The sequence below is a fragment of the Macrobrachium nipponense genome, chromosome 46, assembly GCF_015104395.2.
Source record: "Macrobrachium nipponense isolate FS-2020 chromosome 46, ASM1510439v2, whole genome shotgun sequence".
Lineage (NCBI taxonomy): Eukaryota > Metazoa > Arthropoda > Malacostraca > Decapoda > Palaemonidae > Macrobrachium > Macrobrachium nipponense.
This window is the reverse complement of record NC_061106.1, coordinates 43464826-43487666: the sequence shown is the minus strand read 5'-3', so window position 1 is coordinate 43487666 and position 22841 is coordinate 43464826. Positions and strand designations below refer to the sequence as shown.

The 22841-nt window shown below is 35.1% G+C and overlaps 2 protein-coding genes across 6 annotated transcripts in view; one reads left to right on the top strand and one right to left on the bottom strand.

Moving 5' to 3' along the window:
* Positions 1-443: 443 nt before the first annotated feature.
* LOC135214991 (uncharacterized) lies at positions 444-7229 on the bottom strand. Its single transcript, XM_064249514.1, has 4 exons — positions 7072-7229; positions 5507-5747; positions 4684-4822; positions 444-787 (listed from the first exon to the last, which is right to left on the bottom strand). Exons 1-4 carry the CDS (start codon positions 7158-7160, stop codon positions 726-728), a joined length of 531 nt encoding a protein of 176 aa, XP_064105584.1. The 5' UTR covers positions 7161-7229; the 3' UTR covers positions 444-725.
* A 2104-nt stretch (positions 7230-9333) lies between these two features.
* LOC135214990 (ubiquitin carboxyl-terminal hydrolase 36-like) overlaps positions 9334-22841 on the top strand; it is a 38483-nt gene continuing 24975 nt past the window's right edge. For 2 of the 5 annotated variants that reach the window (XM_064249513.1, XM_064249508.1), the window contains exons 1-2: positions 9513-9573; positions 12020-12185. Coding sequence is in view for 4 of the 5 variants with exons in the window: in XM_064249508.1 (XP_064105578.1) it covers positions 9545-9573; positions 12020-12185 (195 nt within the window). In the remaining variant the exon portion in view is untranslated. Of the gene's footprint in view, positions 9488-9512; positions 9574-9600; positions 9756-12016; positions 12186-22841 lie in introns of those variants that run through there. The other 3 variants (XM_064249510.1, XM_064249509.1, XM_064249512.1) reach the window with 3 other exon arrangements.

The window sequence follows — 22841 nt, the reverse complement described above, 5'->3', positions numbered from 1 at the left end:
GTCTGGTTCCTTGATTTGCAGTTACTTTGAAGGTTATATGAGCTCAAGAGATTAGTTCTATGGCCAAATTCATGTCTGTGAAAACCCTGCGTCAATAGACAAACTTGGAACACTACTGTGGTAGGTAACATCAATTTCTTTCAAATATTAGTGCTACGTTGACATCATTTCACGCAAAAGTGACTATGCATCCTGAAGTATGGGTAATTTGGCTACTTGAATATAAATCTAGGGGCATGTTGTAGAAAGAATCAGCATTCTCTCTTCATTGTGCAGAATGCTTGGTACTCAGACTGATGTCTTCCCTGTTAAACATTTTACTTCCTCTAACAGCCCCAATAAATGGTATCAGTCAACTAATAGTTATTCACCAGAGGAGGGACTTAAGCAGCAAATTTCCACGCTGTTTACAATACAAAACTGAAGGAAGAACACAAAGCCTCTTTCCATAAAAATTAATTTATTTTATACAAAACAATTAATATAACAAGAGACTTTATACATAGGCTGCAACTCTACATATATTACAAAGCAGAAGGCAGAATCGACTTACCAAATATATAAATACAGTACATGTATTACAGTATATCCATTATTTCATGTGGCCATTAAAATTCATCGACTGCACTGCATCAATAAAAAATCAACAATAAAACAACCATTCTACAGCCAGTTACATAAGAACTTAATCATTAGATTCCCTCACTTTCCCATTTTTAAAACCTCTATTCTTTTGCAAGGTCTTCTAGCAGAGACATCTGGGCTTTGAGCTCTTCCATTTTTAAACCTGAAAATATCAAAAGTAAAGGATTAGATACAAAAGTAGAATATGTACTGTACTGGAATGTTTTAAAATGTAAATGGATTTAAGACTATCCAGTGATACTCTGATTAAAGTACAGCAACATATTGACTAAAGATGACACACCAAATAAAATTTAATGGAATGCTAAACCACTTCTAAAACATGCAAAACTAAGATATCAATGCCTTAACTGTGCAGATTCAGTACTTTTGTATTACAAAAAAAATACAGAATACTATTTTTTCTAATACGTACAATGACCAATAACATACAGTTATTCAAACAGTACACGATTTTTTAAATATGTTCCATAACATATATTTATCAATCTTCAGTTGTCTGGCATGGCAGACAGGAGAATAAAGAGTTGAGAGACAATATAGTACATTTTAATACCTGGTTCTTTATACAAAGTACAAACCATTCGCTTTCAAATGATGAGTAGCATCTAAGTTCAGTAATGACTGATAATTACAAAGCTTTTAGCTACGTGCCATTAGTGTAGAATGAATTTCAACTGGGTTTGTTTCATACACAAATGCATTCTGAATACCATCAGAACCACAAGGAAACTTGAACAATGAATGTGCTAAGATATTCATTATAAACCTTAACTCCGTGTTATGGATAAGAAAAAAAAAAAATCGACACCATGCAAGCCTTTTAATTAAAAATACAGTCAACACATACCAACAACCGTAGATATTTTAACCATAAATCAACTTCAGGAAAACACATAACCAAGAAAAAGGGTAGCAGTTTCAGTCCTCCACTAGGCTATTGCCTCTCAGGCAGATGTCAGCCAGGTAACACCAACTCCCTACCATGGCAGTAACTGCTAGGAGACAGACTTACTATTTGCTCCCTGATAGGGAAGTGAACTTGACCCGTGATTACAAGACCAGAAGCTAATGGTAGAATCTAAGGTGGTGGAAATTAAAAGGACAGCAGAGTGGAGAGGAGAGTACTGAAAATCATCAAGAGCAGTACCCATAACTAAAAACATACATAAAGCAAGAGATTTTCAGTGCCAAAAATACATGAGCAAGAGAATTTTTCAATGCCCAAATTACAATACTAAAGCACATGAGAAGAGAAGGGAGGTTGGAAACCCTGTTGTGACAAACTGGACAATGAAGCAGGAGTGAACCACACACAAAGAGAAAGAGAATACTGATGTATAAAAAATCCCATTTGTAAATATGTTAAGATTCAAGGCAAGCGTTCGGTGGAAAGATAATTTTACAAATAAGAAACTGGCCACCTAGACACTGCCTAGCACCTGAAAAACACTGATCTTAAACTCTGAAATGATTTGGACATGTGATAAGAAAGGATGAGGATCAATTAGCTTGAGAAACAACAGACATGTAAGTAGTAGGATTAATACTATCAAGAAGGTCCACGAAATCATGAAGTAAGATATACATGAAGAACTTCCCTGATGGGCATTCACATAAATGACCACAGAACACAAGTAATTGGAAATAAATCCTTAAAGGAGAACTTTAAATTAAAATATTTTGTTGATGAAAGCACAATACAGCAGATTCAAGTGTCATGTGAACAGTTACTACACTGGTCCCATAACCAGTTGCACAGATGACATATAAAGCAAAGGCCATATTTATATGAGCTTCTATCAAAAAAGATCTCAAGTCCCTAATACTGAAGATTTCTTGTTTCCTCTCTCCATTTGCAACTAATCACAATCCAGCAAATTGAACTGGGAATCTCATACATTATTGTCTGTGGTAAACCAGTTTTTTTTTCATGATTAGCCTTCCACCCATGTGCTGGAGGACTTAGTGCTGAAGAAGGATATCTAATAACTGTTGAAAATGGCTAATCAACAGCTACAACAGCATTAAGGTGGCCTCACACTAGGCCTTTTTTTCTCCAGCAGCGAGCCGTTGCTGCCAAAAATGGAAATCCGGGAGCTTTTAGCTCGAGATATTGGCTTCCCGACTGGACGAGAATCACCGAGCACGAACCACAAGCAACCACGTAGTGTAAACAAACAAGATGGCTGCTGCTGATAGGACTTACTTTCAGATTAAGTACCATAGGCTAGGCTAAAGTTGACTGCATAGGCTAGGGGTAGCCTAGACTGAAATGAATATATAATATAATGAAATATAGCCTAACTGTAGGCAATATATTTGGCATGGTAAAGCCTATTGGTTAAAGATTGAAATATATCTTATAAGGTTAGCCTATAAATCTTGCAGGCTTGGGCGCCCCTTGGGTTGTTTTACAAGGTTTGTCTCACTGTGTTAAGGTTACTGTAGCCTAAATATTCTAGTTTTTGTGATTTTAAGCTGTTGAAAATATAAAAAATGTATTATTAGTGAATGATTAGTATTACACCCAACACATTCTTTATATATATATATTGCATGATTTCCATGTATTTTTCATTTATATTTACCGTTATAATATGCATTGAAAGTCACCGGAATCATAGGTTAGGTTATATAGTTCCCAAGAAGTATAATTATATGGCATTTTTATACCATTTTTCTTATCAAAATTCTTGGCTAGCATTTTTCATTGTCTAGGTTTTTTGTCATTTCTTTGTAGCAGTTCTTAGCTTGTATTTTTCAATATGTAGGTATTTAACCTGGGCCTCCAGTCTTGTTGGATTATTAGAAGGGTTAAAGGCTAATTTCCCTGAAAAGTTAACAGGTATAGTCATTCAAAGCACATAAAAAACTAGGGAAACATTAAATGGTTTTTTATAGAAAAGAATGCATTCACGTAAGATTCCGAGAAAACACATCACTGCAGCACATCTTGCAACAGTCCGACAATTTCTGGGCGCCATGATGATATCAGCTGATCGGTTTTGTTTACTCTTCCTACTGCTCCTCGAAACCACAAGGTCCTAGTGTGACGATACAACACTTTTGCTCGCGAGCATCGGCTGGATGCTGGCCAAAACCACGAGCAAGAAATGACTAGTGTGATACCAGCATTAATGAGGTGAAGACTGTATACATCTCACCACTAGATAAGCCAAACTTTTTAAGAATGGAACCACTGTAAAAACCATTGCAGGACTTAATGTTTCCTGATAGACATTAGTAGGTTTTGTTTTCCAGTTGTTTGATGGCACTGCTAATGTTGTTAGAGACTGTAATTTCCTCTTGTTATTAAATAAGGAGTAACATGCAAAGATGATAGACCTTTTCAGCATAGTGCACACAGAGTATAGTCTTGTATAGTTTCTGTTCCCATATGCTGTGCCATCAAACATTAAACTGAAACACGACAAGACCTACTGATGTCTATCAAGGAACAGTCAAATTCTGCAAGATGAGCATGGCAGCAAATAAAAACTTTTTTTTAATGGCTATGATGCCAGCAGTAGCTAAAGCAGTAGCCCTGCATATTTCACTCTTGCAAAATACAACCAAGGAAAAGTTCATACTTTGCCTTGGGTTAGTGCATGTTTTACTACAATCACTGTGGCTGAAAAAATCCTGTGGAATATTCAAGTATGCATTGCTGTTTATGTTGCCAACACATGAGGGCTACCCATGAAACATTTATCATCAATCACCATAAAAATTACAGGCAACATGTTGAAAATCACGAAACAGTATACGTACTATACTATAGTCAAAAGTACAAAACTACACAGTACTACTGTGTACTGCTCAGTAACTTATCACTTTTGTGTGGAGGGAGTACAATAGAATCAATAGGTACCCACTTTTGTACCACACCAGCTCTTTTAAGATAACTAAACAGACTAGTATAAACTTTCAAATTAGTGGCTGACAGAGCATATGTAGATTATGAGGGCTTGCATTCATGTCATGTAAGAACACGATTTGAATTATACACATAAGTAAGAACATAAAAATATTTACCTATGGATTGGATGACAGTCCTTTTCTGCTTCTCGTTCAGCTTTGACAATAAACTAGTGTAGTCATCAAGGGTTTCTTTTACCTGTGCTTGGGTGTCTAGTACGTCCTCAGAAAAGTAAACAGTTCCCAATGATGACCTCTGTGGAAATCCAAAATAATTTTACAATAGAGTAAACTGATAACTGTACTTGGGTTAGACCTTAAAAAACATCTTTAATTATATGGCCATGAAATAATACAGATGCCAACCTACTTATAAACGAGTTATGTTCCGTAGCCCTTGGTATGTTGAATAGTTTGTGTAAGTTGGTTACTGTAATCTTCATGCCTATTTAAGTGCAGTATGATATAAAATCAATAAAGTGCTGTATGTTTTAAAACACAGAATAGGCACACTTTTTTTTTTTTAAATAAAAAGGATAGCTACACATCTACCTTCAACCTTTATAAATGTGTTGCACCTAGTGGATATACAAAAATGAAACTTCAAAGTACAACAAATGCAATACAGTAACCAATCACTGCTAATTGATTTATTCACTGCATGATAAATACATGATATAATGTAAATTAAATATAAAAACTCAAAGTTGGATGAAGTGAAAGAAAGGGAGAGCATTTTAACAAGTCTTCCTAAACTGTAAACTGAAAACTATGCAAGCATGCGTATTATCTCTTGGTTTCAATGCCACTTTTATTGCAGCAAGTGAAAAATCAACAATGAACTTTTCTTTTGTGTCTAACAGCCATTATGGTACAAGTAAAATATGAACTTCATTAATATGAATACATATGTAATAAACCAGAATACAGGAATACCTACTGCATCATTCATTAACTCCATAGCTTCTGCAAATTTCTCAGATATATCATCAACAGCCCTTTTAACTTCTTTTTCTGTCATTTCACTACCAGTGACAGACGAATACATAGAATTTCCAATGCTTGCAACATCAGGGTATTGCATCAATATTAGTGCACTTGATGTAGTCTGTGGTGTGACTGGCAATGACATCTTCTTTTGTAGGTTATACTTCCCAATACTACAGCAGGCTCCAAAATATCTGGGGGAAAAATAATCTGTTATACACAAATACTTTATATCATTATGGTACATTCATGATATATTATACAGTATCAAGGTCTTACAATTTATTATTATTATTATTAATCAGTAGATGAAACTATTCATATGGAACAAGCCCACAGAGGCCACTGACTTGAAATTCAAGCTTCCAAAGAATATGGTGTTCATAGGAAGAAGTAAGAGGAAGTATAGTTACTGTATGTATCACTATCATCAAAAGTCAATATTCTTTAGGCTAGGATATTAATTGGGGTCTTCTACAGCTTTGAAGTAACTTTTTGATATCAACTAGGGTTAAATACTGTAGCGCAACCACCTTCCCGCAAAAAGTACTTTAATTTGTCCTGTAACCTAGGATGGACATTACTGAAGAGCCAGCGTACATCGAAGCAAAACCTCGAGATCGCACTATGGTATAGGTTAGGTCGGTCGTTCGGTATTTTACCCTACTAGGTAGCTACAAAGACATCACAATGTACCTTCTATAATTGTAGGTAGGCAGTGAAGGAAAGGAAGGTTAAAAAGCAATTCCCTTTCAGGCTGGATGGGATGCTCAACCCTACGCTAGGTTAGATTTTAGGATGTACCTAACCCTTAGCTATTAGGCTAGGTACATCATTTCTGCCTATATTTTGATAACGTTTAGGAAGATAAGACTGTGCCAAATGTTAAGTTAGGTTAGCCCTATTCTGAGTTGGGTCAAGCTAAGACAGGATGCAGTTTCTATGGGTTTCTACCTATGGTCGCATCGCCAAAATTCAGAGTTTCAAATGATCTTCCTGTGTTTCAAAGTGTAGGATTTCGCAACGACTATTGACCCTACTTAAGTTTATTATGTATTTTTAATTAACAAGCTGCTACAAACACATGCATAAATGGCTCTGAATACCCAGCTAGCGTTTATACAAAGAATCAAAAGTTAGAAAAATATTCGCATACCTACTAGGTACACAAACACAGGCGTGATTGATTAATTAGGAAATTTGAGTTTGGGTCTTGAAATTACCTAGGTACCTACCTAGGTACGTTTAGAAGAGCTAGGTAGGTAGGTACCCTAGTAGTAGTAGAAGGTTCCATTTTAGACAAGAAATTCATTTCATACAAATATAAGGCCACACATGATAATATTAACCATATTTTGTAGGATAAGGTGAACAATATCAAATATATTGACTGACAATACGAAAATACTACCTATATTACCGAGGAAGTCATCCTCGCCTCCTAAAGGAAGACTAGGATGACTTTCACTTGCCTTCAACATGTCTTAGTAAATGATAATAACCAAAATGACACCTTGCCTAATTTGTCTGCCATAATGCTGACTTTTAACTCGCAGCCAATGCACATTTCTTATCATCGGGAAAGCTTGCTGCACAGTAATGTTCATCTTGTAGGAAGCTGTTGTCAAACACGGACCAAGTTACTGTAGTTACAAAATGTCAACATAAAACAAAAACTCTTCTTCTTGATTAAGTTGTTATGCCGAAGTCCGGATTTTTCCAGCATAAGCCTGGTAAAAAAAATTGCCCCAAGGGTAGTAGTTGATATACTCTTCAGTATTCAATATATTTTCCCTATATCCTCCCTAAATAGAATATTGATTTACGGTTTCTTGTTCGTAGATGCATAATCATTCATAAGTTCATCATTACTCCCTTCACAGTTTTGCATAAAAGCTCATGAAAGCGTTACTTCTTACGCACAGCATACATATGGTGTTACTAATTTCATCTACCTTTATTACGCAGCCTTTCTGCTGTCTTTATTACTTAACCTCTCTTCCAACCTCTTACTTCAGTTTAATACTTCGTTCATCTTGTTGCTTCGTATATTCACCCTCATGATGCTCTCCGCGTTCAGATGCACATAATTCGCCAACTAACACAAAGTTAAAGTTTTTCTTCTTATTTGATAAGGAAAAAAATATACAGAGTATAAATTTACAGTAAAAGACGTTGTATCATGTGAATAACCCATCTCAAAATACTTTAAGCGTATGATTATCCCTCTGGTAACTAAACTACCCTTCCTAGCTACTACTTATACGTAGTTCTACATTTTCACCTTCATTTTTTTAATGGCGTACACTACACATAGGATGGTAAGGCTCATATGAAGCACTTCGTCCTTTTATTTTGTCCTCAAGAATACAACACACACACACACACACACACACACACACACACACACACACCTTATATATATATATATATATATATATATATATATATATATATATATATATATGTGTGTGTGTGTGTGTGGTGGTGTGTGTGTGTGCGTGTGTGTGTAACTGAATCACGAAAGTTAGGAACGTGATAAATCCATAAATAAAGATATATGCCACGAAGGAAAAATAAACGAAGGAGTAACTGCAAGACCTTTCGACGTTTCCACGTCCTTTACTGAGCAGAACTGACATACATGGGACAAAAGACAAAACAAGAAGATTCGTATAACTGACAGATAAGGATTATAAAGAGATTAGTACCTAGAATCCGACACACCTGGAAGAGAGTAACCTTCCCGTTTATTTTTATTTTTCCTTCGTGGCATATATCTTATATTATATAATATATATATATATATATATATATATATATATATATATATATATATAGATATATATATATATATATATATATAACGTTTCTGGCGTACCCATATCGGTAGAATTTCTCAAACTGATCTAAACTGTCGGCAAGTCTGTGCATTCTTACGTAATGGTAAAGGGGGAAGATGAATCAAAACGTTCCCTATAACGAGGTTTCCCTAACATTCGAGTTTGCATTTAGGAAAACGCGCCAAGCGTCGTGCCTCTCTCAATTAATTTTCAGAAAATACTTGATTAATCAATGGTCCAGCATAATTATAGATTAAGCTTTGCGTTAGAACGGGGAGAAACGTAAATATCGAGCAGTTTAAATGACCACATTGAAAGAAATTCCTCGAAGGACTTGGATCTACAAAAATAGGATAGAAGAGTCGCAGCGCTCTGCTCTTTTGTTATTTTTTTCTTCTCAGATAGCGGTAGGTCTCGCCACTTATTGTTCGCAGATTGACACTATTATTGCATGTAGGGAATATTTCCTCCCCTTTTAGCTATCATAAGATTCTTTTTGCCACTTCCTATATATTTTAAATAAACATAATGGAAATGTGGCTATAATGCAATAACGTGTAACGTTTAAATAGGTTGCAATTAGCTCAAATATCAGTTGTGTATTTTTCTCCAGATTGAAGATACAGTAGTTATGAAAACGCAAATATAAAAAATATATATAATTTCAATTGAAATTTCATAAGAATCAGGCCGGTAACTGAAAATAACGACGGGACAGGAATGATAGGCAAAATCGAAACGTGATTAGTAAGACGCTCGGGAGTATGGAAATGTTTTATGGAGTATATGCAATTGTAGTGGCATGTTCTATTATGTAAAATACGCGAATGAAGTAAGACCAACGGTTATTGTATATATATTTATTAGATTTATCAGCAATGCCTACCGTGAAGGACGATAACTCGAAAGCGTAATAATCTGGAAAAGTATAGACGACAGAAGCCTCGGTCTCGGCGGCTGATCAACACCACCAAATGCTCTGAGCTCGTGTGTTTACCATTCATCTGCGCTCTTGTGATTATGTATTTTGTTTACAGCGCTTAATATCGCCACTCTGTCGTAGTTGTTATGACGAAGGTATTTTCTTAATGGTGAGTACGCTAGGGTCGTGGGTACGGCCGGGCTGTACGTGCGGTAGGAGGCTGGAAATGTGTTTTTACACGTACCCTTCCATCGTGTACGTTATAATGTAATGTATGATGTCTAGCTCCGCCGTTAACCTTAGTTTTCGCCGATTCACGATTTTATCTGACGCTATTAACCAATTCCATGCGAAAGTACGTCTTCTGGAATGACGTCCGAGTTACGTGGCGTCGCGGGAGGACGTAGTAAACTCGAGCTGTTGTAGTAAATAGTGGCGTAAGTTACGGGCCATTTACGTGAAGGGCTTTCGCGGGTTCCCGAAGGTGCTGCTGACGGATGGACTTCCCCTTGCTATATACCTACCTATAGTGTCTATTTTATATACCCGGAAGAGACATTTTTCCATTTTATGCCCTGGAAAAGATATCCAGGAACGGTCAGTTGCATGATCGCATGGTTGAATTTACGTCTACAACCCTGGACCGTAAAGGACCATTATTTTCATCGGCGTGCGCTACCTATCGTTCACGTTTGAAGTCTTGATGACAGTTTGCCTGTATATAGTATGTAATTTAGACGATATAGTTACATATTTTATTCCTTAAGTACAGTAGGATACATTGGATACATTATACACATTTTAACAGGTACCTATTCCAACAATTCCTTGCATTGATTCTGCCCCCCATACCCAGAGGTATAGGGTTACGAAAATATTTTCACATCATTAATGACATTGTTTCCTAAAAAGTATTTTGGAATTGAAGCCCTCTTTTACTACCTAGTATATGTCATAAATTATTTGACGCGTTTCTTGGACTCGTGGATGATTTCGCAGTCTTCATCCTACCATAATCCAAGATCTTTTATTGTTTTATCCGCCAAAGCATATCTTTTTGTGCTTGTTTTCCAACCACAATTTTTGAAGCTTGTCCTGTTTTCAAACCACATCCTCTGCAAGGCTTGTACAAGGCTAGGTAACTAAAGAATAGGCTAACTCCCCACGGACTGCAAGGAACGTAACCGCGGATACGACATCCACTAGGGATTGGGGCGTCCGATGTATTTCGCTGTGTTTAGTACGAGCCCCTGGGGGTTAATTACAGTTGTCCGAATAAATATTACTTAAAATTAAATTCTTGTTCAGGAGGTAAAACTGCATAGAAAAACCATAACTGCCATAGTCAAGGCTGCCGCGGAATAGTACCCTAGATCTACCCAAGGCTAATGACATTAGGTAGTACTTTGATTTATTCAAAGAACAGAAACAGTAGTCGATAATTTTTTCCACTTTATTTCATAATTTTTCTAAATCTTAACTTTTGTTGTCAGTTCTATTATATTTTTTTAATAATGTAGTAGGGTACATGACTGGGTCGCGACATGTTGCCTCGCAGAAAAACTACCTGGTGGCTGACATTCCGCACCGAGCTAGACTATGGCAGTTGACGTTTTTCTATAGAATTTTACCTCCTGATTAAGAATTTAAAGTAATATATTTTTGCCCGGCTGTAATTAACCTGTAATGCACCTTCGAACCCTATCGTACGGTAATGGGGATTGATATTTAAGATTGTAATTGTAATCAGCACAGTAAAACAACATTTTGTTGCCTATACTAGTGGAAGTATGAGATGTCTTATTCTAGAGGTCATGTTTTGAACTGAAATGCGTTTTTACCTTGTAATTGGTGGTTTTATGACATCACTTATGAATCTCCACTGTGCTTATTTGATTGAAATTGTCCACTTTTTGTTCTTAATTCACTCCAAATTTCTGCATTATGAAAGACCAGATTATAATTGGAATAATATATTATTAGTATTGGAAATCTTTACTGTTAATCATTCAAGAATAGGTATGAAGTATCTAGTGCAAAGGCACCCCCGAAAATTTGCTGTTTCTCCCCGGCCACATCTCAAAGAGTGTCATTGTTTACCATTGTAGTAAGGAAAGTGTCCCAGCATCTATGAATGACCCTATAGGTCCCAGCGCTTGGCCGTTCTGAATCCTATGTTCTATTTATCAATAACTTGAGGGAGCTTGGTTACAGTAGTTCACGTTATGGGTGCTAGATTTTGACGAAGGCATGACTAGCTAGTAAGAAATGCTAGTTAGCAGGTTTAAATTCTTATTATACTAAAGAAAAATCTTTCTAGCCAGCCTGGTTTTAGGTAAAAACTTTACCTGGTCAGGTTATTTAAACTTTAATAATAACTAATACCTCTAATTGGATCGGATAACTGTAGTATTGCCACTGTTTCACATTTTGTTTTTCTTGAAAATTTGTATTGCTGCAAATTATTATTTAGTACTACTCTTAACTTTTTGAATTGCTATTCAGACATTAGATTTTCTTTTTTTACACAATTAGGGTGATGTATTTTGGAAATAATTTGTGTTTGCTCAAATTTCTGTATGTAGTTATGGGTAATTGCATAGTTATATATATATTACCTATTTATGTTGTTTTGTATACTAGTTAAGGTTTCACATTGTATTTATTTGAAAGGCATTAAAATCAGGTAACATTTCAGCAGTGTGGAGTGTGCTCTGGTAAAGCGTGTGATGCCTGCATCATCAGCTGATGTCATAGGGGCAGCGTTGGCCTCTACGTACCAACAGAAACCTGCGGACACTGCCCCACCAACAGCATTTGCTAGGAAAAGTTTGATCGAAGATCAGCTTGTTGCTTCGAGCAAACAGGTAGGATGAGTTAATCATATGAATTCTTCAGATGATTATGATTAAGGAATGTGGTAAAGTACTGTGTATTTCTGATTATTCATATACTGCATAGTTTAGTTAGTTGAGAATTTTACTTTAGCTTTTTACTCCTTATTTGTAATAATGGTAAAATGATGGCTAAGTTTGTAAGTGTAAAATTACATTTATTGTATTGTGTGATTTCAGCTACTAACAAAATTGGTCAGGAATTTATATTCATGATGTGGAAGTATTTGGTGATGGTTTATGACATTTTTTGATAGTTGATGAAGTCCTTAGTAAGTGTTGGTTAAGGAATATTTGTCTGGGAAATGTTTTACATTTCATATTTTGGTTATTTCTTTTGACTTAAAAGAATGCTAATTTTGTGGACTGCATTTCATAATCGTTGCAACAGATTACTGTCAGAAGTTTAGCCAAAATGATTGGTCTTAGACTTATAAATTGCCAAGTTTTTTTATCTTTTAAGAAATGTAAGCTTTATTACTTAAAGTTAATTTTTTGTTAATGAAACCTACTGAGGAATCTATTTAGTACAACCTTTTTAAAGTAGATGGAAACTATTGAATGAATACATTGAAAAATATATGGAATTATAAAATCCTAATTTACTTTACTTCACAGTCAGTCACGTAGCTAAAATCTTTGTTGAAATCTTAAGTCTAGAAGCAAAAAAGAAAAGAAAAAATTACAAAAGAGGAAAGTAAAATTACAAAAATAGAATGGAAGTTTTAATAAGCAAACTAAAAATACAGTTCAGATATAATCAGAATGTAGTTCAAGACCAGCAAGTTTTTCAATGAAGAGCTTTAAAAATTAGGTACTGTTTATATAATCTTTGGAGACTAAAAACAAAAAACACCCTTATTTGACCTGGTACTAATCGAAAAGGCGAGGCAGCGAATGAGAATCGATATATAACCCTAAAGAAAATGTTGTACATACTCGAAACATAAGGGTTTTAAAAAGTCATTTTTATGCCAAGTTCTATACTAAGCTTGTACTACATTCTAGTCAGAAAAAGTGCAGTATAAGGTTCATCTCTGTATCTTAAACAGATGTTAATATAATAACTGTCTTGCATACTTCACCTTGAAGTATTACTGTTTGAGACATTGTCTATGTTTTGTCATATTTAGACCAGGTTCACATTTTAGCTTGTCTACCTAATATGCATCAACAAGTTATTGGAATAAACTGCTTATGACACAATTAGTGCATATAGCATGTACATATTGTTTATGGCTCTGCATTTATATTCCATTATTAGCTAAAAGGAATGTCTTTATATGTGGTGTCAGATCCCTGAATATCCATTAATAACTAATCCCTGGATATGTAGAAGATGGACTTCGTATTTGATCTGATGCATGTATAAAGAGGAGAAGTAGTTAAAGGACAGACTCGTATCATTTATCTACCTTTGAAGAAACCTCTGAACTTTTTCTGAAACTTGAACTGATATTTTGTCTGAATGAGAAGTAACTATGAACATTAGTTGTTGAGATGCAGTGGAATGAAGCAAATTTGGAAACAGCTATGAGAGAAGCTTTTGTAGGTAGATTAGGTGACCAAGCAAGAATTCCATAGTCTTCAAAGGAACTTCTGTGCTTTAAACAAACAAAAACCCACCTGAAGTAGCATGATAAGGCTAAAGCAAACGACTTTATATGTGAAATTCAGATACCTTCTTGATTTTGCATAAATAAGTTAATGGAAATAGGAGTCTGTAAAAGAAACATTTCAGTAGGGTGAGGGTGGCAATAGGATGTTGAACTCCTATCACCTTGGGCACTCTAGACACCTGGGATCCCTTTGCAACTTCTCATTGTCTCTCATCATCATCATACTCACTGTTCTCCTGAGTGCCAGGACCTGGCTGAATCTCCTGTTGTACTTTCTGGAAGCTGCCATAAAGAAAAGGAAGTATAATCACCCCAAATAATCCTCACTACGCAATATTTTATTCCTGTAAGTTGCTTGGCATGCCAAAAATTTTTGGGATGTGCCTTATTGGTGAAAGCACTATTTGTGAGTGAAAACCATCTTCGTCTCCACCCCCTTTCTCTTCCAGGCATTAATAAAGAAGTTCAATCTAGGTTTCTAGTATGTACATAGTTTGCTCCACCTTTTCTGGAGTGGTATGACTAAGGTGCATTGCATGGTGAGATTTTGTTTGCTGTGGCCTGGCGTTCTTTACTGAACCCTGTGAGAAGATATACAATGTCCTGCCCTTTTATTATATCTATCTCGTTGCCAATGTTTCCGCTGGAATATTAGCCATAGAAAGATTGAGAGCAAAACCTTGGTCCTCTTTTCCTGACCCCAAATTTAGGTTCTCCTCTCATTAAGGACTGTCTTCATTTCCCTCATTTCAATGGTTTTATAGAAGAAACATTTTACTTGCATGAGAAACTCCGTATGTGGCAATATAGGTTTGTATCCTAGAAAATAAATAAATTCCTTTGAACATTTTTAATATTTCTGCCAAACCTCACTCTAAGGTTGTCAATGGTTTTTTGTGAGAATTTTTATTTTAGATGTATGACTCCTCTTGACCTTTCTAGGAGTAGTCTGATGTTGCCAAGAATCAGGAGATTCTTTGGATGAACAAGAAAAAGGAGTCAGTGCAGGAATAGAAATCTTAGCCATAACTGCCCTCACTCGATTTGGCTGCTTGAAGGCGTATATCCTATTGAGGGTGCTCAGCAAAGAAATTACTAAGTCGCTGCTGTTACCACAGGAACAGTCTTTGCTGCCAGGATTTGTGCTTCTGTAGTCACAGTCCTTCTACGTTTCTGGTTTTTACTTTAGAGTCGATATCATGTGCCGTTTATGGCGCTGTTCGTGTCAGGTCTGCAGTCGGTTGCAATTTATATTAGTCTACTGGTAGATTTTGTTTGCCCCTTACTCAGTACATTTCCTCTTCAACAATGTGGTGCTTTCTAAATTCAAAGTGAAGTTGTTAGATCAGTCTGTCTACTCAGCAACATGGAAATTGCCCCTCAGAGTTGTTAATATTTCAGGTTAGCTATATCAGTGGTCACCAGAATAGTTATCTTAGTGGAGGTTAACACTTACTCTTAGCGTCAGAAGGCAGTTTTTCTTGTTTTATTTTGGATTATTGAAATAGGGATATTTCTTCAGATTGGCAGTTAAGGTTGGCCTACATCTGTTCCAGAAGTGCTGAAAATAAGAATTTCCTTGAGCTGGTTAGTAGAATTTGCTTCGTTTTGTAATATGTCATATATGTAGCCATGTACTGAGTTATGTATGGGGTACATGGTGGGAAGAGCAAGATACAGATCATCTGCAGCATCGTCTGACAAGGTCTTCTTTTCTGTTAACTCTATAGAGGTCATGAGACCAAACCTCACAGAAAATGAACATCAACTATTTATTGAAAACTTCTAAGGCACAAAAACATTCAGCTGATAAAAAGAAGCATAACCCAAGATGAAAGACATTACCTCTAAAAGTGAAAGACGTGATATTTCAATAAATGTAATATTGTAAAAAGTTTTGAGCTTTCATAGAACTGCTGACATATAAAGACAGTAAAGGTGTAACAGTCATGCAAGCCTTGTGAGAGTAAATACAGGAGCTCGGTGGTCTGGTTAAACTATGTACTGTACGTACTTGATGGTACTCGTGATTCTGTCAATGCCTCATATACATTCATGGAGCTTCCCTTCAGCTATCACTTTTCTTTTGATTGTCAAACAAAGATGTGTGGTTGGGATTATGTGGACAAATTTGAATTGTATCCCTGTTTTGATTTCTTCATTGCTGGAAATTCAGTAATGATTGAATGAATAAAAATGGTGCTTCACGGATCTGAGTATTTGGGTTTCATTAACATTTTATATATTATTTCTTTCATATTTCAAGTGATGACTAATTGCATCACAATTGTGTAGCTAAGGATGGTAATTCAGATTGGACATTAGGAGGAACATGGTCAAAGTTCTCTATGTACGTATATATGTTTTAATTATTAGCTTTCTCAATATCTGTCATGAAATGGTTATTGGGATCATAAATCTTATATTTGAAGGACCATGTAAAGAATGGGATTTCAAATCAGTCATATATAATAGAACTACAGTCTGTTTTGGCTAATTTTAAAGTGATGCATTAAATTAGATGTTTCATTTTTATTGTGTTGGGGATTCTTCTATTTGATGAGGGAATATCCTAGAATTTCTTTTGAATTAACTAAAATTGGAGGATTATAGCAAAGAAAAAAATATGTACTGCATAAAACAGCCTTTGAAACTGCAATGAAGATTATCTAGTTCATATGAATATAAAGCCTGTGTTTAACATATTTATGCCATCACTGCCAGTCATCTGGTATTAACCATTGTTGTATTTCGCAGTGCAGATGAGATAGCACTTTGGGACACATTGTTAGTTATTTGTTGTGCTTATAGAGGTAAAAGTAGCTGTGTAGGCATCATGAACACAATAATCAAATGATTTCAGTTCTTTTTGTATACAGTTTTTACGTCATGTAAGATGTAGTATTAAGATTATGTGAGCTTGGATGAGTGATAAGATGGTCTTATTGTGACATTTTCTGGGCAGTTTTAATTCTTGAAGACGGATTTTGGGAATTTTATTTTGTATGAACAACAGCTAGATTAGGGTTCAGGGCACTGGATATTAAACACGGGTAGCTTTCCCATCTTCTAGGCTTGTTAGTTAGAAGAATAGTTCCTAGCTTTTGACAGTCTTCATGTTTTTGACAAGGGATTACTAAATTGTATATTGCTACCGGGTTGCTTCTTATGAAAATCCAAGCTATCTTGTTACAGTCTTGTACATTACATTGGTTTTGAAGCAGGACTAGTTGGGATGTCAATAACATGCAGTGGCAGTAAATAAATGAGATTGGTTGGAAGAAATATTTGAGGAGGAAATCCAACTAAATGCAGATGCTTTAGCCAGATGACTTTCAAAGTTCTTTTTTTCTCTTCCCTCTTAAGAAAAATCACTTGTTTTATGGGAGGATTACAGTGAAATTGGTAGTTTTAACTACAGTGTTTGACATGTCTAATACTTTCTACCTAGTCGGTGCCTTCCCTATATACAGAAAAGGATTACATGATCGTATTAGAAAGGAGAAGCATTAAGAGTTAGACTTCAAATTGAATTGACGATTTTTCCCTTAGCACATTTGGACAGCCAGAGGTAAAGAATACCATCATTGCCATTATTGATACTAATAGTCTTTAATGTCTGCTTTGCTTAAGTAGGCAGAAATCAGAGTTTGAGTAAAGTACATGATTTTTAGTAATCCAATATCTTTAAAAATAATTATTTATCCTTTTGAATGATTTAACTAGAAATAGTATTTGATATATTTGAGTACAAGTAAAATAATTTGCTTTTGCGTGCTTTGACTTCACAAAATTTCATTGCAGTCTTCAGAATATTTAGTCATGCAATTTTGTTGTCTTGTTTTTTTCTTTCCCATGGTATGGGCTTCACGTTAGGAAAAGAAGTTGAGAAATCCTAAGTTTGAAATTGGATGTTTAAGAGTAAAAAGCATTTTTGAGGAATTAGTTGCAAGTATTCATCTGTGTCTTGGAGCAGTGGAAGTATAATTCAAATTTTTGTGCTGATGGCCTCCCAATGCTTGGCTTAACAGCCTACATTTCATAATCAAATTTAATAAAGTAAATTTTATTCGTGAGTATGAGAAGAAGTGTCAGGTAATTCTTTTGCATAAATTGAAGGGCTGTTACACGCTTTGTATGGACCACTTTGCCTCACCAAGGAGTTTGACCGGAATTTGAGAAATGCTGTTCATAGACCGATGAGTTTTTGTTAAGGTTTGTCAGTGTAGACAGTTCTTACGTTAGCGAGGTACTACATTTCAGATTCTCCAGTCGCATTTACTGTTGATTTGTAGTTAGATATTTTAATGACCAGTAAACAGTAAGCTTGTATCTGTTTGGAAGCCCTAATCATTTATGGTTTTTTCTGGAGATGATGGCGAGACTTTGTCTTGAAAAGTAAGTAAATTCTTGGTTATAAATAGAGGACAACTGACATTTTCAGTTCATAATTTTAATGTGCCTTTATTATATATCTTGCACAATTGACTTTTAAGCATTTGATCACCATTTTAAGACTTTCCTTTGTTGATTTTTGGATTATTGCATTTTCGAAGGTTCTTTGACTAAAGAATGCAGTGCAATATTTTGTAAATTGATAAAATTATAGTTGCAGTTAGCATGATTTTTGTTGCTACATTTTTATGGTCTTTAGTTTGTTTTTTAGTGTTTTTCAAATTAAATTTTGAATACTGTACCACATAATTTTCCATATTTTCTCAGTTTAGCATGATAATTTCCTGTTAATGGCACTTTCAAAATTTCAGTCATAATTTTGACTTAAAAAGGTTTGCTTGCAAGACTGACAGCAAGTATGTTTTTAATCTGCCTCTACTTGTTTGACGATGAAAATTGAAGGTATGTCTTAAAGAAAAATTGCATATGATTTTAAAGTGGTTTCTTGTAATCTTTAACAATTACCTTTTTCTTATTTACTAGTTGATAGTGATAATCTCTCTCTCTCTCTCTCTCTCTCTCTCTCTCTCTCTCTCTCTCTCTCTCTCGTCTCTCTCGTCTCTCCTCACACCGTCTACTTCTCCCAAGTCCCGATCTCTCTCTCAGTCTCTCCTCCTCCTCTCCTCTCTCTCTCTCTCTCTCTCTCTCTCTCTCTCTCTCTCTCTCTCTCTCGTTATTATTTGAAATAACTTCTTTAGGGTAGGACTGGCATATTTTTAGGTGCTCTTGAAACATATCACCCATTATTGTCACATACTGTTCTATTAGTCATGAAGGGTAGGGCTGTGTGTAGTCATTATTGCGAAGAATGCATAGTATAAGGTTAGTTGGTCAGTCAGATTTTATATGACCTCCTATATCACTGGCTGATTACCCCCACAGAATAATCTAGTTTTAAATGATGTTAAGTAAGGTGAGAGAGAAAATAGCTCATCATAGAATGGGAAGAATAAACTGGAAGATGACAAATGTTGAAAGCCCTGTAATTCTAGGAAAGGTTATAACTATTCAGAACAAGGCATTATCCGATCTCCAGCTTACTCTTGACACATGCAAGATTTTCCCTTCATGCATAAGTTGTAAACATTATACGTATTCCGAAGTTTTAGCGTAAATTAAAATTACTAAAATCTTCGGTTAAATAGACCCTTTTTTCACCAACAAGAATTAAAATAAATACTACGTATATGATGTATTTTATTAGAAATAATTTTTCTGTACTGTTTAACAGGTACGTTATTTATTTTTTTTTACATGTTCATTCTAAGAAATAAATCATAGATATCCTATCCTTAAATTCCTGTATCTTTAACTCAACACAAAACACCTTTTTCAAACCTTTTTAGGTTGTTCCGTAGACCTTTCCTTACCCCAACAACAACAACAACAAAATAGTTTGTAGTCTTACTCCCTGAGTCAGCGATTAGTTTAACCCAAACTGTCATATTTTGAGACTCAAAGACCTTGCCAAAATGATACAGTACGTACTAAAGTGATGGGGAAAAAATGAGATCAGTTGGACAGGAGACCAAAAGAAACAAGATGACGTTTAGTAAATGATTGAAGCAATACAGCTGGGAAACTACAAAGTCACAATGACAGTGACACTCCCCAGTGTATCCTATTGCCGTAAATCTCTACCATGCTTTCTACAAACGGGGAGAATAGTCAAGTGGTTAGGGAATATAGCATTGAGAGAGAATGCAACGAAGAAATAATATTGGAATCCTGCTGTGGCCAAAGACTAGCCCCTGTTACATATTGCATTGGGGTAGAGCATGTCACTACAATGCGAGTCACATTATTTGTAAGGCTGTTGGTTCTGTAACAGGGAAGGCTTCAAGGTAGAATCGCAGAATGCAACACTGCTGAATATCAAACATAAATATTAAATCAAGCATAGGTCAGCTGGCACTCCAGCTGAGAAATGTAGAAAAAAGGGCTTAAGAATGTTTGATGATTATTACAATCCTGCATCTGCAGTCATACCATTCTCTACAGTCTTATCAGTTGTGGTTTTCGGTTAATATTACAAACATCTTATCGAAATTTAATATTCCCAGATTTTAAAGTATACCAGAAATCTCGGTGAAATGCATTTAATCACAAAAAAGAAACTTCCTCCTGAACTGTTAGTTCCCTGAACTTGTTGATGTTCTTTGGTGACGCATAACGTTTATTATTATTGCCCTCTCATTTTAAAGATTTTTTTTTTTTTTCCATTGCTGTTTCTAACAGCATCTTGCAACAACTTTGACTGAGTGAGTGCTAGTGCTTTAGTAGTTGCACGCTCGGACAAACAGCTGGCTGCGTATAGCATGAGAGGCATAGCCTTGCAATTATGAAATCATCATATATAAATTCCTTTGCTCTGCCAGATGCAGTTTTCATAAGTGATACTTTTGGGGGGTTTCATATAAAAGTTTGAATGTATTTAAAGCATGAAATTTGAAACTTGTTCATCACTTTTTTTTTTTTACTTTAGTCTTTATCATCACTTTTACTCTTTCATATAGGTACCCTCTTGGTTAGAGCTCTTTTTTTTTTTTTTTCTATAGTGTAAACTTTTATACCTTGGGTAGTCCTATACGGGATAAGAATTTTAACCAGACAAGGAAGCTGCTGTTTTACAATTTAGTTGCTCTAAATAAATGTTATCTCTTTGTAATCATGGTCACCTTTGGGTATTAGAAAAAACTTTTTATTTGCCATACAAAATTTGAGTTGTTTTTGTCAGGCAATATGGTTTGATTACTGGATAAATAAGCAACAACCTGTAAGTGTAGCAGAAATAAAAATTGCAACAGTTTACCCCATTTTTCCCAAGAGTCGTCAGGAAACTTTGCCTTTAGTGGAAGTATTAGTTTCTGAGTTTGCCTGTCTACGCTCCTTTGGTTTTTATTTTTACTGAAATTAGTTGTTTTGTATCAATAAGATGAGTAAGTTGCCAGATAGTAAGTTTGAGTAAGTTTTAGCTCCCATGTTTGAGGAATGTTTCTCAGGTATGTCATTTTATTTTCTTTATTTTCTATGATGCTATGGCATGTAGACTGTATTCACAGGATTTGTCTTTTTGGTGATTAGTACACTTGTGGAACTAAAGTTAGTTTTTTCATTTGATTTGATTACACTTGGATAATCCAAGTCCGGGAACATGTTTGTGGGTTGATTAAGAGCAAGCAGTAATGTCAATTAACAGCAAATGTTGCCTCAAAGTGATATTTTACAGCACATTTTTCAAAGGACTGCTTTTGTGTTCTTAGTTTAATTTCATTGAATTTTGCTTTGAGGTTAATGTACCAGACAAAATAAGTTAGCAAAAGAATTGTTGATTAGTTGAATTTTTGTTGGAAATTGTGGAATGTTGTACCTGTGTAAATTTGGTGTGTTCTCAATACATATTTGGTTTTGTGCTCTAAGTTTATTGCTTGTGACTTAAGATGAATGATACACTCATTTGACTAATGCTATTAAGTACACGTGTAAATAATGATAGTGTAATGCAGTTCATAATTTCATATACATAGTGAGGATTTGGTCACCTGCAAAATCAAGCTCTTGCCATCTTATGATGTAGAACTTGCTGTGAATATGTATTTTATTGCAGTAGCAAATGAAAGGATTTTCTTAGCAAACTAATTTTGAAAATTAGCATTGTATGATGGCCACTTAGTTTTAGTCAATAAGCAATTCTTATTGAGCCAGAAAGATAAAAGATTATTTAAGGAAGGAAAGATAAATCTTGGCTACTTCAATTTTATTGTTATCTAACAAGGTACAGATAGAGCTTGGCCATTTTCATTTTATTGTTATTATATAAAATTAGCTGATACATGAACCCATTATGCATAATTAGCCTTTATTCTGTGTGAAACTCACCCAATCACACCGACTTGGACTTGATGAGTATAAGGAAGAAAAGTTTTTAGTACCTAGCTCACACTCCACTGACTGCAAGTCAACATTCCTTGTTCTGGTGTGAACCCTTCAAATTTGGACTTATGCTTCCCAGAATTTGCTAGGGTTTTCCCAAGTTATTTCATTGTCATTCATTTCAGTTTTTTTTTAATTTCCCGCATTCAGTGGCATTGTTCTGGAGTAGTTTACTAGAGAGTATTTTGACCTTCATAGATGTGCTATGAGAGTCTAGGGAATTTGGCAGTTTTCACTTTTTTCTCTCAGTCAGTAAAATTTTGTTGCTCAGGTCTCATGATTATTCACTATATTTCTCTTGTTATCCATAGTTCTCTATGTTAATTTGATTTGTACTTATTGATTGGCTTTTATTTTATGCCAGGCTTTTTCAAAACTGTAGAATAAATTTGCCTCTGCTTCTCCTTTTTATGATTTTATTTACTTCATTGTTAATACAAGTACACTAATGTATCTGTCTTCCATTTTAAAGGCTTAAACAGTAACTTCCCCTGCTTGATTTTTATGCATTCATGAACAATAGTATGAATACCAGAGAATGTATTTTATATTTACAATGAATTTTGATTTTGGTCAGTTTATTATAACAGTTGTTGTGTGCTCAGTTTCTGATTTTGTTTCT